Genomic DNA, 19574 nt, shown 5'->3' on the forward strand with positions numbered 1-19574 from the left:
TCTCCAGGATCGCGCCCTGGGCCAAAGGCAGGCGCTAAACCGCTGCGCCACCCAGGGATCCCGTACTATTTAAAAGTTAGTAAGAGTAGATCCTTTAAAGTCCTCATTATAAGAAAAAAAAATTTTCTAATTATGTATAATGATGCATACTACCTAAACTTACTATAGTGATAATTTCCCAATGTCTATAAATAATAAATCATTGTGTTGTACATCTAAAGCTTAGAGTATATGCCAAATAGCTCAATAAAAATTTTATTTTCTCTAGTAAAAATCTATAAAATAATAACTGCTCTGCTCATTTTCTGATTTCATTAGAAACTTTAAAAATAAAAAAAAAAAAAGGGAATCCCTGGGTGGCTCAGTGGCTTAGTGCCTGCCTTTGGCCCAGAGCATCATGATCCTGGAGTCCTGGGATGGAGTCCCATGCCGGGCTTCTGTGTGGAGCCTGCTTCTCCCTCTGCCTGTGTCTCTGCCTCTCTCTCTCTCTCTGCCTATCTCTCTCTCTCTCTCTGTCTCTCATGAATAAATAAATAAAATCTTAAAAAATAAAAATAAAAAAAGAAACTTTAAAAATCACGGATGCTCCTAGAGGCCTGCTGTGCTTCTGGGAACTGGGGCAGTGATATCTGACTGAATCAATTTGAAGTTAAAAGTCTAGATGAGGGCAGCCTGGGTGGCTCAGCGGTTTAGCGCCTGCCTTTGGCCTAGGGCGTGATCCTGGAGTCCAGGGATCAAGTCCCACATCGGGCTCCCTGCATGGAGCCTGCTTCTCCCTCTGCCTGTGCCTGTGCCTCTCTCTCTCTCTCATAAATAAATAAAATCTTTAAATAAACAAATTAATTAATTAATTACAATTCTGAAATTTAATCTTAACTTCAGGGACTTAAAAAAAAAAACAATTTCTTCTATTCAGCCTCACCAAATTCTGTTTTATTTTTTTTATTTTTTATTTTTCTCACCAAATTCTAAAATAGATAATCAAAATGTTGATACTCTGATTAAAATGTCTTAAGGCAGTTGTTGATGCAAAGAAAATGAAACGGTTTACCCTGGCAGTTACAGATAAAGAGAATGCAAATGAAAAGGGGGAGACAAAAAAAAAAGTGTGTGGGGGAGAGACGCACACAGTAAAAATGGAAGGCAGAGGTGAAAAATGGCAACACTGGAAAAGTTAATTTCTGAGGTAATGAACTGAGAGGCATACAAAGAGACCAAGGTGAGGAAGAGATACAAGACAGAGAGACAAAAACACAACTAAAGAAAATGGAAGAAAGTGAGCAGAGACAGATAAGCAACAAAGAGAAGTGAACAGAATGGAACTGATGGGCAGACACAATGACAAGAAAAAGGACTAGGTAAGAGACAGTTGAAGAAAAAAAAATCATTTTCACCCCATAAGTTTTCCCAATTACCTACTTTTTTGTTGCTATCCCCCCAGTGCTGCCAATGAAACGGACACAGACTTTTATTTCTTCCAAATAGTTAGACAATGTATATTTCATTTATCTTGCAGATTTTTAAAACTCAGATTTACTATGAGAAGCATAATTTTTGTCATCATTGAGATTCACATATTGGATGTTACAGAATAGCTTGTGTGGGGGGATTCTTTTACAATGTATACACCTATCAAATCATATTGTACACTTTAAATATCTTATAATTATAAATTGTATCTCAATAAAGCTGGAAAAAGGTTCATATATATCAACATACTGGGGAAAGATCCCTAATTTTACATATTGATTTTTTTTTTCCAAATTAAAAAATGATAGTACCCTAGTTAGGCTAAATTCATCCTAATGCAAGAACTTACAGAACCATTTGTGATTTAATATCACAATGGCATATAACACCACTATCAGACTGATAACAGACTCTTAGTTGAAAATAACTTACCATTTAGTCAAAATCCAAAAATTTTAGTCCTGTTTCCACTTTATGCCCCCTTTGCTTGACTTGATATGTTATGCTCTATCTCTTCTCCTATGTAGATCCTTTCAGTAGCCATCAATCTGAAGAATTCCTTCTTCTGCTGCCACCTACCAGTTTATCTCTCTGCTGCAGCAGAAGGGTATATAGAAAAAGTTCTTGCTTATTATTCAGATTAAATGGAAAAATTCCTAAAACATTTCATACTTTCACATGTGTATGAGCTTTCTCACTGATTTTCCAAGACCTCCCCGCCAAAGTCAAAACAACAAAAATCCCAATCACAGAAAACCAAACAATGTATGATCAATATTCATGCTAAGCTGGCAATTTCCTTTTTTAACTGGAAAGATTTAGACACTCAGCAGTTGCCATCGCAGGGAGCCATTTCTTTTGTTACACTTTCCTTTTTCACCTATCCCTACAATCTTATAAGTGTGCAACTTAAAATTTTAATGAGGTAGTCCACAACTCCTGCAAATTTTAAGTTCAGAGACTATTAAAGAATTGTGGAAGATGCAGCAATAAAGGAGTTTTTAAAAGTAAATCTAGAAACTAAAGGTGTTAGATGCTTTACCTGCATGAGTTTTCAATGTTCTGGACTGCTTATTGCCCAATGGCTCTGAATACATTAAAACACGAACACATACGCCACCTACATTTAAAATAGGGTAGCATTTGTATGCCCATATAAGCATTGGGTATATCTTTCGCAAGAGTAATAAAGTCATTAAGTCCTTTTAAAAGGACTGATCACAAATGCACATTTCCTCAAACTATATACATACACAAAAAAATTAGGGTGAAAAAGGGAGACAGAGGCACAAATGTAATAGCAGTTGTAGAACTGGAAACTAACATAAATGTTTTCTGTTTGTTAAAGTCCTGAGATTCATTTCTATTCCCATTCTCTTTGTCATTGAAGGTCTAAGTTTCAAGTTTATTCCATAGTAGTTTCTAAAGAATAGTATCCAATAATGAACTAGTAATGATAGTAATGGCTTGTTTTTGTTCCACCCTCCCATTAACTTTACCCCAAAATACGTATTTTGCCAACATAAAAAATAAAACAAACACTGACATAAGCACCAAAGGCTAGTCAACAGTGGCACTGCAGTGACATTGTTTCTACTTTCTCATTCCTTCCCCCGATCTCAAACCCCACCCTTTGACCTCTGTATATGGGATGAGCCTGAGCAGGAGAGTTGGTGATGTCAGGACTGCGCCGTTCCCACGGATGCTTCTAGAGGCCTGCTGTGCTTCTGGGAACTGGGGCACAGTGATGTCTGTCTGACTGAAACCTAAAACAACAACAATTCACCCCACCCCTCATGTTCCCAAACCCAACAATTGCAGCCAGGTATATATGCTATATAAGGCCCAGCTAGTAAGTTTGAATATGGTGAAATCTGAAAGCAAGGTCATTCTTAACAAGTCAGTAATCTTCATGGGGACAGCAGAATGGAGACTGTTAAATCCTCCATGTCCCATGCAATCGCATAGTCCACACATGCTAATGCTGGTCACTCTTAGCAAGAGGACAAGTTTCTCTGGTTCAAGTCTTTTTTAGTATAAGTTATAAATTCCTGCAGGAGGCAGTTGGGATTCCTCTGTTAGTAAATTTTAGCTCAACACATAAATATTTTTGTCTTAAGATGTTTAGGGGAAAGACTGGCCCCATCTTAAACAAGTGAACTGAAGCACAAGAAAGGTTAAAGAATTATGTTATGCCTTCAGCTATAAAATGCATTACAAACAAGGATATCCTATTAGCTAACTAGTGAACTTAAAGCCACTTTGGAGAGGACATCTAAAGCCAACGAATAAAATTATGCAGAAGTATATCTTGAAGTGGTCCTGACCACTGTCACTAAAATTCTACCTAGCAGAAAAAGGATATCTTCCCATTGATAAGTCATATTAGAACTAAAACTTTAGGAAAGACAGAAGAGAGGAGGAAAGGGCAGGTGGACTAGGATAGACAGAGCAGAGGATACTACATTAACTAACTAATGGAAAGGCTATTACAATGGACAAGTTGTATTCCTCATTCCTGCCACTGACTTTTATATTTTATAGCCTTGGTTAACGTGCTTACTGATTTGTGCTTCAGAAATGCCCTCCAATCTGTTCAAACCTGTAATTTTTTAATGCTTAAACCATTATGATAACCTCATACTTTTCTGTTAGATCTAGTATCTTAGAAATGCTAAAATGATTAGTTCTGAAATCATACTGTTCCTAAAATAACTGAAATGCTTTCTATTATCTTTGTCTCATCATTCCTTTTCACTTTTATAATTATGTCAAGGAGAAGCACTAAGATCAACTCAACACTATGGTGAGTTTTTACCATATATATATCCTAGAACCTAATTTTACCTTTTCAAAACTCTAGTTTTCCATACCTGTCAACTCCTAATTGATGTCTTTATACTGTGAGCTCACTGTGTATTCGGAACACCAACCCCTGAAAAAGCTTAAGCCAGAGTAGCACAATGGAAGAAACAAACAAACCCAAAACGAAAACAAAGCCAAAAAAAGTCACACTCTGAAATACTTAATTATAGACATATATGCAAGGAATGGAGTTATCTAAATGGCTAAAGTAAATCCCCAAAGAAAGTTCTGAGTTCATCCCAGCCAATTCAAACTTTAACCCCAAAAGTTCTTCTTTAATCAAATTATGTTAGATTTAGTTATGCGTTATTTTTTAAACAAGAGTTTTTACAAACCCATGGTTGCCTTTAAAGTACATAAAGAAAGAAAATTTTTAAAAAAGAAAGTTAGCCTTGCGATGCAAAGAAAGGAGAGTCAAATTACCTGCAAGCAGGCTGGGGCTGTGCCTGAATCCAAACCGCTGCATTTACCATTCATTATACAGCTGCATTATTGGGGGAAGGGGAGTTTAGAAGGGCACTGACCCCGAAAGTTCTCAATACTTCTCACTCATCATCAGGAAGGGGGAAGAAGGAAAGTTTTTTCTCTGGGTATTTTTTTGTTTGTTTGTTTTTGTTTTTTTGGCTCCTGAAAAGGCTGGCAAAGAACAGTAACAGTGCAAGCAGTTAGAATATTTCTTTAAAAAACAATTGTAAAAAATGCAAAACATTAAGGAATTTAAAACACCAAACTTTCGTTAATATAGAAGAATTTTCACTAGAGTTAGGCAGCCACCCCAAAACAGCATGGCAAAAGGGCACTGATATAAAGGAAATAAAATACCACACGAAAATCCAAAACAAAACTAAAAACATTTCAAATTAAACCTGGAAGACTAGAAGATTCCAACAGCAGATTTCTGTCCACTACTGAAACATTCCAAAATCCAAGCTTCAAAGGCGCCTAAATGTATCTTAAATGAAACTTTGTTTTTTTTTTTTTAAGAAAAAAAAAGAAAGAAAGAAAGAAAGCAGTGAACCTGGTTATAAATCCTGCAATATATTACATTAAAGAATATCCTAGTATAACAAAAACAAATTTTGAAATGAAATTAAACAAACAAACAAACAAATAAAAACAGTAGCAGCAGAGGTTACCTGTCTGAGCACCTACATTTTCTTAGGAGGGGATCGTGTCTCACCAGCCATATAGCCCATAAACCTTCTCAAAAAGAGTGAGCCAGGAGAAAAATGTAACACAAGATTTGATTTCACAATGTCTCTAAGCTCCCCAGACCCCAAACTGAGGATTCACTGAATGAAGAGAATTTGTTTTCCATTGTTTTCTTCTTGAGAAAAAGATGATTTTGAAAGTCAATTCTCTCAATGCCTTCGATACCTTCTCAAAAGTCTGATAAAGTGCTTGATGAAATCAAGTCTCTTGGTGGTTTTTCTAATGTTCCAGCATATTTTCTTATTGATAGCATGTACAGAAAGATTTCAAAGTTCAGTGGAGCAAAAGCCAGCAGAAATGACCAATCAATTATTAGGCACCAAAAAAAGAAAAAAACTATTAAAAATTTTAAATTGAATAGTGTGTGTGTGTGTGTGTGTGTGTGTGTGTGTGTAGTCCAATTTTCATCATAGGTAACATAAAAACAATAGCAGAAAGAATTACTTTTAAAATACAATTAAGAATTACAATTTTAACAATATACAATTTTACAATAATTCAGATTTGGGCATGATAGAAATTATACATATTTAATAAATACATTTTTACCTCTCATAATAGCAATGAAGATTATACAAAAGTTATTCAACAATATGAAAATATATTTAACTTTCACTTAAATATCTGGGGTGTTTCATTTGGGTTCTTCCAGAATGATTTGTTCATATTCTTTACCTTAATTTTTGAGGGAGTTCAAGAAGATATTCATGTTTTAAACCCTAAGATGACCATTCCTACCCTTCTCATTCTAACATGTGAGTGCAAATCCAGAAATAGGTTCGTAAAGCTATGTTTTAATATAGTGTGAATACACAAAAGATGGATCAGTAGTGAATAAAACTAAAGGTGAAATAGTCTCCAATAATTCTTATATTTGGTTAGTCTGATAAAATGTTTTCAAAGGCTATCTACATTTTTCCTGACACCTTATCCCACCCAACAGAAACCCTGAGTTTTTCATCAGTGTATGTGTTCTATTTGTTTTAAAAATTGGTAAATCTATATGCATGTAATATGCAAGTAATGTATCATTATGCAACAACCAGATGGTTTCTACACAAACATATGAATGACTTAATTAAGCACTTCTTTCTCCCTCATTTATTTCTCTATCCCAAATATTATGCATCCTCCTATGATCATTCAGTGAAAGAAGTACCAAGTGTTTCTTTCTGTTAATGAGTCAGAGGTACTTTTATATGTATATATATATACACATACATATGTGTGTATATATATATACACACACACAGTAAGGCCCACAATAACCCTATGCAAGTCAAATTCTTTAAATGAGATTAGAATATCTTAAAATAAATTAGAAAATCCTCTTATCATCTTTTTCTGAGGTGAAATGAGACACTGCACGGATTAGAGGTACTATTCTATTTGCCAGCAATCAACCTTTCACTCAATTTTAATATTATTTAATTCTATGGAAAAAAACAAATTTTATTACATTCCTTTTTAAAACGGGGGAAAACTGTACAAGCATGATCAAACCTCTGTTAGAGCTGGTTAATACTGCTCTTTTATTATTGCCTTGAAGTCTCTCTAGTAGTGTCCAAGAAATTATGCTTAAGGTCCATCTGAAGGAAAAAAGCACTGGAGAGGCAAGAAAGGACTCGAGTAAAAGCTTCAGAGGATTGTAGTGAGATGGAACTTGCTGTTTAAAAAAATTACGTTGAGCTCTGGAGCATCTCCATTTCTTAACACACCTTCTAAACCATTATTCAAATAGATTTACCCATGTTCTAAAGGCTCGTGTTATATGCCATTCTGGGGCTTTTATAACTTCAGAAATTAAAGGAATATAAAGAGTGGACAGTATTGAAGGCTTCAGAGTTGGGCTATAAGAGACTTAATACTGCAAAATAAGTCCCCAAACAAAAACATCCAGTCCACCCCCCTAAAACCTACGTGTAATAGAAAATGCACAGCCAGAAGCAGAGAAAAGCATGTAGCCTTGAATAAATCATACACTGAACAGTCTAGAACCAAAGAAAAAAAACAAACAACATACATATACATAAAAAACCCTAAGAAGCATCTATTCTATGTCTTTAGTGAGTACGTCTACCCCAGTGTAGTTATTAAAACAAGTTATTTGTTATTTAAAGTAAAACTGTTTCCCCATCATGCTCCATTTTCTAGAATCTATCCTTTTTGATCGGTTGGTGTAAACAAAAAGCAAAACACATACACATGCATGCGTGCACACACACACATATATACTCCCTCCTAAAATGTGAAAAATGCAAATATATAACGCTGGTATTATAAATCACTTCAATTTTATGCTTAAGAACTTATAGGCCCTTGATCTGCTCCCCAAAAATATTTTTCCGTGTCCTTATACTTTAAATGCCCCACCACCAAAAGAAAAAAGGAAAAAGGAAAAGGCTTTAAATGCACATGTTTCAAGTCAGTGTCTTGTTAACAAAAAAGGTAGCACTTTCTTCACTTTGGCCATTGTTAAAGATGCAGGCATAGTTCAGGGAATGTTAGACTAGCATGTATTAAAAAAAATTTGCAACATTAACAGAGCATATATCTTTCAAAAAAGATTAAAACACTAACAAATACAAGTCAATGCACATATTTTAAACTAGTGTAATTTTATCTACATTGGAGTAAATGTCATTTTGTGTACCAGACATTGCAATACTGTTCATTTCCCCATCATGCAAAAATGCCAGTTTTGTCATTAAAAGACCTTTATTGGGTCATATTAATGTTGCCCTCCCACCCAAATTAAGGGAAAACCAAAAACCAAAAATCATAAATCCCAGTAAAAGAGCTCAAGATTTCATAAACTATGAACATAAAGTTGCTAGTTAATATGGTAAAGTCAGAATTTTCAGATTTGCATGTAAAAATTTCTGTAATTTAGGTAGATGTTTTCCTCACTCGTTACATCTTTGCAACACAATGTGAGTTATGCTATGCTAAAATTTGTAGGAACTGTACAAAAGCAAAAGCAAGGGACCATGAAAAAAACTGTGTTTTTCATGGCCTGAGAGCTACATATTTTTGATTAATTTAAAAGGGTAACTATGGGGGGGGGGAGGTTAACTATAAGAGCCTGACGTTTTTCTGAATCTCACCTCTTCTGCCTTTCTATCTGTAGTATCTGTAAATGGAAGTCAGTAACAACAGTAGAGGTCTAGTCTATTTCCCCTTTCTTCTCTCCTAACTAATTCTAATCAACTCTCTCATCTTCCTGAGTACCTTCCATGAACAGCATTGCAAGTTGGTTAAAAAAAAAGAAAGAAAGAAAGAAAAAAAAAAGAAGAAAAAGAAAGTGAGTTTTACAAGGGTTTTGTTGGTTAATTATTTACCGGTGGAGTCACTCCACCAGGAGTTTGATTTCATTGGCTATCAGCTGGTTCATGTTGAATACGCCCCCTGGGAGCTTGGTGAGTAGCTCTCGCTCCGTGCTTTCAGGGTCGCTGTCAACAGAGCTGGAACTTGCGCTCATGTTGTCGACAGCAGTGCTGGCTGGGGGACCCAGCTCCGGCTCACTAGTCTCACTGGCCGTGGACACCACGGAGAGCAGGGACATACGCCGGGTGAGCCGGCCAGAGGGCAGGAGGGAGGCGGCATAGTCCGCTATGATACCAGCTACATCTAGATTACAAGCCTTATCAAAGGCGATGAAACCTACATTTGCATTGGCCTCGCAGACACAGAAGGAGCCGTCATCTTTCATCAATAGGTCAATGCCACACACATCCATCCCTAGGATATTAGACACCTGGATAGCTAGCTGCTTTCCTTGTTCACTCAACGAGCACATCATCCCCACACCACCTGGCAAAAAAGAAACAAGATAAGTTACCGAAATGATAAATTTCTGAAGTAAAACTAAAGCTTGCCTCTAACGTTAACTCTTAAATCAGTAATGATAACAAAGGTGCCATTCTGGTGTAAAATTGTGGCTTTTGAAGTCTAAGTTTTCTTCATTAGAGAATCCTTGTCCAATTCAAAGAAATAACTTAGTACTTTTTCAAAATGCTATGTTTTTCTGAACATGGCATTAAACTTTCATAGATACCTATCTTACTTGCAATAATATGGATCGAGGGGAAGTTATCCTGAAGAGTTCATAGTTTTATAAAGGAAGGAGAGTAGAAAAGAGTATCAGGGAAAACTGTTACCTTTCCAAATAATAGGAAGAAATATGTCTGATTGGAGCATAGGAAAAGAGGTTAGCCATTAACGGAATGTTAAAACATGAATGAGCATGCAGATTGACAGGAGTTTGGGAAAAGGGATGGAAATGGAATTAACGGTACCTTACAAACCACCAAACATTAGAAAAAAGAAAAAAAGAGGAAGAAACAATTTAAATAATACACACAAGATAAAACTGAAGGAATAAAATGAATTGTATTGGCAATTACACTAAAAACAAAACTCAAATTTCCCATGGAAAAGGTGGAAACTGATCAGATTGGTATGAAAGACAAAGTTTATCTATATGCTGTACTAAATGGAAAAAATTTTTGAAAACTAAAGGGATGGGCAAAGAGATAAGGGACGAAGTCAAAAATAAACTTCACTTTATAGCCTTACATCTCTTGAATTAGTATATATTCATATATATTTTTTCTTTTATCAAATATTGACAGTAATCAATCATGCATTGGCCCAAAACAAACAAAACATTAATTTTTCTTTCTTTTTTTTGACAAAGAAAGAGCTTGTATGCGGGAGCTGGGACAGACTGAAGGGACAGAAAGAATCCCAAGCAGGCTCCACAATCAGCTCACTGTGGGACCTCACAACACTGAGATCATGACCCAAGCTGAAATCAAGAGTTAGACACTCAAGCCGAGTGGAGGGAGAAACAGGCTCCATGCAGGCAGCCTGATGTGGGACTCAATCCGGATCTCCAGGATCAGGCCCTGGGCTGAAGGCGGTGCTAAACCACTGAGCCACCCGGGCTGCCCCAAGAATTTCAGAAATTATAAATTAATGATTTAAGTAACCAAAAGATTATTAAGGACTCAAATTGCAACACTGATCCCCTAAAGGAAAATGAAACCCACCTGTAAAAACACTTCATACCAAAACTTTTACTTTGAAATAAGAAATTAAGTACTCTTAGAAAAAGGAACTGAGAAGAAAGATTTAATAAAGACAAAAAGTTGAATGACTAGAATAGAAAAAATAGAACAAAAGAAATCCAAATGCTACTTTGACAAGATTATGAATGATATCAAAGACAGAACTGCAGACAAAGCAGAGGTTCAAATAAGCGTAAGCAATTATCTCAAACTGGTATCAAAACCTGAAACCTGAAACAAATGGTTGATTTCTAAGCAAATGAGAGATTATCAATATCAACATTGATCCAAGAAGCAGCAAACTTTAAAGAGGCCAACTGTTATTACAGAAGAGACTGGAAAGGTGATAAAAGAAGTACTTCTACAAAAAGAATCAGGACCAAATGGGTTCAAAGTGGAGTTTTGTTTAGCTATCCTTTATTCCAATGTTACTTTACCTATAAAATGCCCTAGGAAAAGAATAAAAATTCCCCCAATACAGTCAAAGAACGAATGTTATATAACTTTGATATAAAAAATGATCAAGATGCTTTTAAAACACTATGGGCCAATCTTTAATTATTAAAATAGATGTAAATATTTACATGAAATACTAAAGGAATTCCAGTCAAAAATATGCTATTACCATTTAAAGAAGGTTTATTCTACAATTGCAAGGGTAGTTCAAAAACTGTTTTAGGGATCCCTGGGTGGCGCAGCAGTTTGGCGCCTGCCTTTGGCCCAGGGCGCGATCCTGGAGACCCGGGATCGAATCCCACGTCGGGCTCCCGGTGCATGGAGCCTGCTTCTCCCTCTGCCTGTGTCTCTGCCTCTCTCTCTCTGTGTGACTATCATAAATAAATAAAAAAACTTAAAAAAAATAAACTTTTTCAAAAACTGTTTTAAATCTAAAATTTATCAACAAAATGCAATACATAAAGAAATTAAAGGTGGAAAAACACACTAATGATCTTATCAATACAAGGACGCCAAAGGCACTAGATAAAATTCATTCCTACTAAAAAAAACAAAAAAACAAAACAAAAAAAAAACAAACTCTAGTAAAGGTACTTAAATATCCGAAATAGCAAATCATTAAATCCATTTAATTGCTATTTTTTTATTTTTTAAATATTTCATTCAAATTCAATTTGGCAACATATAGTATGACATATATAACACCAAGTGCTCATCCCATCATCCCACGGGCCTTCCTTAGTGCCCGTCACCCAGTTACCCCATCTCCACCCTCCTCCCCTTCTGCAATCCTTTGTTTCCCAGTTAGGAGTCTCATGGTTTGTCTTCCTCTTTAATTTATCCACACTTAGTCTCCTCCCTTTCCTTTATAATCCCTTTCACTATTTCTTATATTCCACATATGAGTGAAACCACATGATAACTGTCTTTCCCTGATTGACTTATTGCACTCAGCATCCCTCCAGTTCTATCCATATTGAAGTAATGGTAAGCATTCATCCTTTCTGATGGCTAAGTAATATTCCACTGTAAAAATAGGAACATTTCATAAATTTGCATGACAACCTTGTGTAGGGGCCATGCTAATCTTCTCTGTATTGTTTATATGCTGCCAAAGTGAGCTTTAATTTTCATTAAAGCAAGTTCAATGAAAATCAGAAACTTAGATACTTGCAATCATTACACAACACTGTACTGGAGATTCTAAAGCAGTGATTCTCAACTGGTAAGAATTTAGAAACTGAATAGTGGCATTTTGGGCTGTTTAACTGAGGATAGCTGCTCTATAGGTAGCATTTATTGGTTATTATAGGTCAGAAATGTTGAACAAAAATGACAAACTACCTAACTGAAAAGAGGACAAATATAATAAAAGTAATTCATATATAAATACACATAAATTATCAACAAGCTATGAAAAGATACTCCCATCATTAACAGAGAAATAAACTGAAAGAAACAGTGAGATAGCATTTAACTCCCGTTAGATTGGCAAAAACCTGAAAAAGAAAAAAGTAACACTAGTGCTTGTGGGCTGGGAGGAAAAAAGGTATTTTAATATGTCAGAAGTAGAAATACACATATAGTTTTCTGGGAAATTAACTTGCCCACATCTATAAAAATTAAAAGTAAATACATTTTGATCCAGCAATAGTCATAAAGCACTTACTACAGTACCGGTGCTAAAGAGATGGTAATTGCCATTACTGTAAATATTGAATATAAGAAAATTCCTATTTTCAGAGGTCTTTTTTAGGCCTCTGAACAACCTGCTGCCAGAGTGGGAGGGATGGGGTATAATAGGTGAAGGAGGTGATTAAGAGGTACAGACTTCCAGTAATAAGTCATGGGGGCACCTGGGAGGTATAGTTGTTTATCAAGACAGAAGTACTGAAAGCACTTTTAAGGGAAAGAGAAACAAATTCAGAACTTGGGGAGGAAAAGGAAAAATAACCATGGTGGGGGGGTAAACAGAGAACTTAATTCAATTGATAACTTATTTCTCAAGCTGGTTAATGGGTACATACTTTCCTAGGAAAAGCCTCAGTTACTTCAAAATTTTAAAAGTATCACTTCTTAATGTAAAATTAACTTACCTTTTTAATTTCTTTTGCTTAAAGTATAAAAAGTAATTGTTAATTAAATCTCACAGTAGAAACGTAAGAAAGTAAAAGTGTCCCAGAAGGGAATCCCTGGGTGGCTCAGTGGTTTAGCGCCGCCTTCAGCCCAGGGCGTGCGTGATCCTGGAGTCCCAGGATCGAGTCCCACATCAGGCTCTCTGCATGGAGCCTGCTTCTCCCTCTGCCTGTGTCACTGCCTCTTTCTCTCTCTGTCTCTCATGAATAAATAAATAAAATCTTAAAAGAAAAAAAAAAAGTGTCCCAAAAATGAAAAGATGCCATTCAGCTCTGTAGCGGCAAATAAGTATATTATGATGGGATGAAAAATGGAAAATGGGATATGAAGAACTAATGCCAGGAGGCAGAAATCATTTTTTTTTTGCTTTTATTTTTTTTTCCAGAAATCATTTTTTAGAGTAGAAAAGAGGCTATTTACCACTGTTAGCTTTCAAATCCCCTGTGCTCCTATTCTATGCCCCTATACTGAATTTCAAATTTATCAATATATATGTGTATTATATACACACACACGCAAATATATACAAATATACATATATATATATTTAAGATTTTATTTATTCATTCATGAGATACACAGAGAGAGGCAGAGACACAGGCAAAGGGAGAAGTGGGCTACCTGCAGGGAGCCTGATGCGGGACTCATTCCCAGTTCCACAGGATCACGACCTGAGCCAAGGCAGACGCTCAACCACTGAGGCACCCAGGCACCTCCCAGTATATTTTTTTTATAGTTTACTGCATAAATTTATATTCCCAGCAAACTACTATAGATTTTTGCATATATTTATATTTTATATAAATAGAATCATACAACATGTACTCTCTTAGGTGACTTTAATTTTTTCTCAACATTATGTTTCTGAGATTTATCCCTGTGTTTGTATTTCTTAGAGGTAACACGGGCAAATAATGCAGGGTCTGTTAGTCTACTGTAAGACTATAGACTAGTGTACTTTGAATGAAACAGGGAACCACTGGAGGATTTTAAACAAAGCTTGACTTGATTGCACTTGTATTTTAAAAAGATCACATCGCTGCTGTATTAGGAAGACACCGTAGGAGACTAAGGATGGAAGCAAGATGACCAATCAGGGGATACAACAAGTAATCCAAATAAGTAAGACAATGTTACTGGCAGAGATAATGAGAAACTGTCAGATTTGGATACGTTTAGAGAGCAGAAATATAAAGAAATTGAAATGTGACAGTTTTGATACGTGGTGTAAGATTCAGATGACTCAGGCAGCCCCAGTGGTGCAGCGGTTTAGCGCCGCCTGCAGCCCGGGGCGTGATCCTGGAGACCCGGGATGGAATCCTACGTCAGGCCCCCTGCATGGAGCCCGCTTCTCCCTCTACTTCTCTCTCTCTCTCTCTGTCTCTATGAATAAATAAATAAAATCTTAAAAAAAAAAAAAAAGATTCAGATGGCTCTACAAGAGTCTCAACAAGAGACTCAACAAGAATTGCCATTAAATGATAAGGAGAATATGAGGTGAAACACACTAAGAGGGGGAATTAGATTGGAAGTCCAGTTTTGGAGAGGATTAAAATATCTGTTAGACAACTACTTGGACATACTGAGTGGACAGTTATTTATATGTACTTGGAGTTCAAGGAGAAAGCCTAAAATGGAGATATAAACTTGAAAATAAAAACATAGATAGTATTTAAAGATGCAATCCAGATCAGATGACTAAGAAAATGAAATACACAGAAAAGAAAAAACCCAACTAAGTTCTAAGGCACTTTAACAATAAGAGATCTCAAAAAATACACCATTAAAGTAAAATCAATAATCTTGTTTGAACTGATGGGTAAAATAGGTTAGGAAACAGTTTGAATGAATTCCAATTACATACAAAATCAGTGTATCACCGGAGATGGAATCTTTAACTCTGGTCAGATATTTCACACAAGTGTGAATTGGGTTACAAATTGAGCACAGGTAGAAACAAATTTATGATTCAGAAAAATCCAATTTTATTACCAGAAAAACAATTCAAAACTATTTATTATATTCGTTACAAGTCTACTGATATAGTTACGAGTTTTTTAGCCTATTAAGTAAAAAGTCTGTAGTAGTTATATATGAATACTCACTGGACAAGCTATTATAATACTATATATACTAGAAAGACACCTGCATTGTTTTTACCTAGTGAGCAGTTGCTTTGCATCCTTCCATCTGTTGAACAACGTAACATGGTGCCAACTACACGGCCTCCCACAACAATGACACGCACATCCCGTCCATGAGACTCCTTAACATACTTCTGAAACAGGTATGGAGCTTCGTGGCGAATAAGATGGCTTAGATCAGCCAAATGGTGCTTATCTCGAGCCAAGAAAACAGCTTTGCCTGATATTGAAAAAGAATTTTAAAAAATATTAAGTCATCATATTGACAGCAGTTGTATGTATTACCTGCCTCTTCTTGGGTCTCAACCTGCTCTTTGAGAATCCATTACATTTTAACCAAAGTAACAGTTATGGTAATTAGTAAAACAATGCAAAAATGTATTTAAAGATAAAGTTAATAATCTCTTACCACTCCCTGAATTTCTACAGTAATCCATAATTTATTTTGTTATATGTCATGAAATAAGTGTCTAAGATTTGTATTCTTCCAGGTGAGCCAACAATGCCAGCCTCATTTATTAGTAAAACATTTCCCTCCAAGTAAAAATGTGTCTTACATATTATCATACAATATATATAACATATGCATACAGTAAAACAGAAGTATGTTACTACATACCTAGTTTTATTTGAGTTCACTATCAATTACATTGCTGTATTTGTCAATTTTTGTGCCAAAACAAGAGGCTGTTTTTAAAACATGAGTATAAATCCTTTGACATTCTTCCCATCAAGAAAAGGGGGAATCTTTATCCTTTCATTTTGAATCTAGGAGGATTCAACACAGCAGAAGCTTTTCTGTATGACTTCTGAGGCTAATTCATAAAAGGTCATGCAGCTTCTGTGTTCACTGGAGCCTCTCTGTGGAGCCATAAGACTTCCTGGCTGCCATACTGGAGACCCAATTATAAACAATACACTCAACAGCCCCAGCTGGATCACGATCCAACTATCCCCGTGAAGGCATTAAGCTTTATGAAGTACTTGGATTCATGAATATTTTATGCCTTAAGAAATCCTTCCTTACTCTGAAGTCATTTAAGATATCTTTATATACTTTCTTCTACAGCTTCATAGTTTTGCTTTATATATTTAAGTCTTTAAACTATGTAAATTGGGACAGGGATGACTGGTGTTAGTGATCTAAGGTCCTTGCATTGTTAAAAAGGAAGATAAAAATATAATTTGAAAGTTGGTCTAAATGAAATATGCATCTTAAATTTTCTATGACAACCACTAAATTAACAGAAATCACTTCTAGCCAAACTGAACTCACAGTAGACTTCTGTTTCAAGTACCATGCACCAACAATTTCCTTCTATTTTCCCAAAGTCCTGCTTCGAAAGGTATATATTTCAATTGATAAGGTTACTATCTAGTCAATAACCATGAGAAAATACAAAGAGAATAATAGCATTAATCAGATTAATAGAAATGTATTTTGTATAATCACCCTTATTAATTATTAAGAGTAAAGTCAAATGATGTTCCATAGTAGCAATTCATACACACCTCTATGACCTCGTGTATTCTTTACTACCATTGGAAACTCCAGTACTTCTGCTTCATCAATCATTTTAGCAAAATTTTCATGACCACCTGACATAAGCAAAAAAGAAATTAAGAACAGTAACAAAGGTGTTTTGTGGTAAGTTTTATCTATACTAAAGTCAGCAAAACAGAGGAGGTAGAAGGTTATGAACATGATGGCTAAATTTTCCTAAAGAAAGTAATTAAAAATTGAGGGGCACCTGTGTGGCTCAGGCAGTTAAACATCTGAATCTGGGGCAGCATAGGTGGCTCAGCGGTTTAGCACCGCCTTCAGCCCAGGGCCTGATCCTGGAGACCCGGGATTGAGTCCCACATCGGGCTCCCTGCATGGAGCCTGCTTCTCCCTCTGCCTGTGCCTCTGCCTCTCTCTCTCTGTCTCTCATGAATAAATAAATAAAATCTTAAAAATAAAAAATAAACATCTGAATCTGGATCTCAGCTAAAGTCTTAATCTCAGGATCTCAGCGTTTTGAGCTCAAGCCCCATGCCCAGCATGGAGGCTACTTTAAGAAAAAAAAAAGCTGGGATCCCTGGGTGGCTCAGTGGTTTGGCACCTGCCTTCGGCCCAGGGCCTGATCCTGTAGTCCCAGGATCGAGTCCCACATCGGGCTTCCTGCATGAAGCCTTTTTCTCCTCTGTGTCTGTGTCTCTGCCTCTCTCTCTCTCTCTCTGTGTGTGTGTCTCTCTCACAAATAAATAAAAATCTTAAAAAAAAAAAAAAAAAAAAGCTGAAAGTACAGTCAAATACCATTTTAAAACAAGCCCTTTAGGGCAGCCCCGGTGGCGTAGCAGTAGCACCGCCTGCAGCCCAGGGTGTGATCCTGAAGACCCAGGATCGAGTCCCACATCGGGCTCCCTGCATGGAGCCTGCTTCTCCCTCCGCCTGTGTCTCTGCCTCTCTCTTCGCTCTCTCTGAATGAATGAATAAATAAATCTTTAAAAATAAATAAATAAATAAAAATAAAACAAGCCCTTTGAAATGGATGAAAGCCATTTTAAACTATAAATATGCTAGTATCTAACTTCAAGAAATTAAGTATCTTTCAGCTAAAATTTTCCTAATTCTATACAATATTTTCTACTTTTATCCCTTATTCTTCCACTACATAAAAAACAGAAGCATCAAGATCTACTTCAGTGTAGATTTATCTCCCTGTTTAGAAGAATGAGTCTGTTTAGAAGACTCATCCAAGGTTGAAAGATCCTACATGTGTTCTCTCCCTCTCAAACACAAATTAACTTTTATAATCTCCAGTATTCATCAGTTCTTTCTACACTGAGCCACCCAGTATCAATGAGTTTTGTTCTTTACTGTTTTTATTGCCTATGAACAAGTGATACAGTAATAAGATTACAGCAAAAATGAACTATAGTTGTAAAAAATCAGCATGGTGATATAAAAAAAAATTAAACCACGAAAAAGTTCTCTAAGTAACTGCAATATGATAGGTTTGCAGTTTAGAGAAATTAAGATGATTCAGTCACCTGATTTTAAACCTTCAACATAGGCAGCCCAGTTGGCTCAGTGGCTTAGTGCCGCCTTCAGCCCAGGGCATGATCCTGGAGACCCGGGATCGAGTCCTGCGTCGGGCTCCCTGCATGGAGCCTGCTTCTCTCTCTCTCTCTCTCGTTCTCTCGCTCTTTCCCTCTGTCTCTGTCTCTCATGAATAAACAAATGAAATCTTTAAAATAAATAAATAAAATAAACCTTCAACATTAGAGCACAGGTAACATTTGTTAATTTGGTAACCATTTTCTCTTTTCTTTCTTTTTTTTTTCTTTCTTTTTAAAAAATATTTTATTTATTCATTCATGAGAGACACACAGAGAGAGAGGCAGAGACACAGGCAGAGGGAGAAGCAGGCTCCATGCAGGGAGCCTGACATGGACTCGATCCCAAGGACTCTAGGATCACACCCTGGGCCGAAGGCAGCGCTAAACCACTGGGCCACCCAGGCTGCCCCATTTTCTCTTTTCCATCCTCTTGAAATCAGAAGTGGAGACCCATGATATAAGCAAAAATATCCCAAAAGCATCTGACAGAATTCTCAAACTATTCTTATAGTCTCTTCTTGTGCAATTGCTAAAATAGCAATATATCCACACATGCCCTACAGACTTGGAGACTTGGTTCATTTCTTTAAAATATTCAAGTTGGGGGGAATTCCTGGGTGGCGCAGCGGTTTGGCGCCTGCCTTTGGCCCAGGGCGCGAACCTGGAGACCCGGGATCAAGTCCCACGTCGGGCTCCCGGTGCATGGAGCCTGCTTCTCCCTCTGCCTGTGTCTCTGCCTCTCTCTGTGTGTGACTATCATAAATAAATAAAGAAAAAAAATATTAAAAAAAATAAAAATAAAATATTCAAGTTGGGGGATCCCTGGGTGGCGCAGCGGTTTGGCGCCTGCCTTTGGCCCGGGGCGCGATCCTGGAGACCCGGGATCGAGTCCCGCGTCGGGCTCCCGGTGCATGGAGCCTGCTTCTCCCTCTGCCTGTGTCTCTGCCTCTCTCTCTCTCTCTCTCTCTGTGACTATCATAAATAAATAAAAAATTTTTTTAAAAAGGCAAAGGACTTTAAAAAAATAAAATAAAATATTCAAGTTGGGGTGCCTGGGTGACACAGTCGGTTAAACATGAGACTTGATTTCGGCTCAGGTCATGATCTCAGAGTC

At 36.6% G+C, this 19574-nt stretch overlaps 1 protein-coding gene and 1 non-coding gene across 11 annotated transcripts in view; both read right to left on the reverse strand.

Annotated features, from left to right (window-relative positions):
• Positions 1-19574, reverse strand: part of RIMKLB (ribosomal modification protein rimK like family member B) — a 170574-nt gene that overhangs the window by 2795 nt on the left and 148205 nt on the right. For 6 of the 10 annotated variants that reach the window (XM_049102415.1, XM_035707132.2, XM_035707133.2 and 3 more), the window contains 5 exons: positions 16868-16954; positions 15372-15575; positions 4759-9360; positions 2513-2590; positions 1903-2064 (listed from right to left, as the gene is read on the reverse strand). In XM_049102415.1, coding sequence (XP_048958372.1) covers positions 8897-9360; positions 15372-15575; positions 16868-16954 — 755 coding nt within the window. In that variant the 3' untranslated portion in view covers positions 1903-2064; positions 2513-2590; positions 4759-8896. The remainder of the gene's footprint in view (positions 1-1902; positions 2065-2512; positions 2591-4758; positions 9361-15371; positions 15576-16867; positions 16955-19574) is intronic. The other 4 variants (XM_049102417.1, XM_035707127.2, XM_035707126.2 and 1 more) reach the window with 4 other exon arrangements.
• LOC112665690 (U6 spliceosomal RNA) lies at positions 12105-12208 on the reverse strand. Its single transcript, XR_003140524.1, has one exon. It is a non-coding gene; the product is annotated as a U6 spliceosomal RNA (small nuclear RNA).

Source organism: Canis lupus, chromosome 27 (genome assembly GCF_003254725.2).
Source record: "Canis lupus dingo isolate Sandy chromosome 27, ASM325472v2, whole genome shotgun sequence".
NCBI classification, from domain to species: Eukaryota; Metazoa; Chordata; class Mammalia; order Carnivora; family Canidae; genus Canis; species Canis lupus.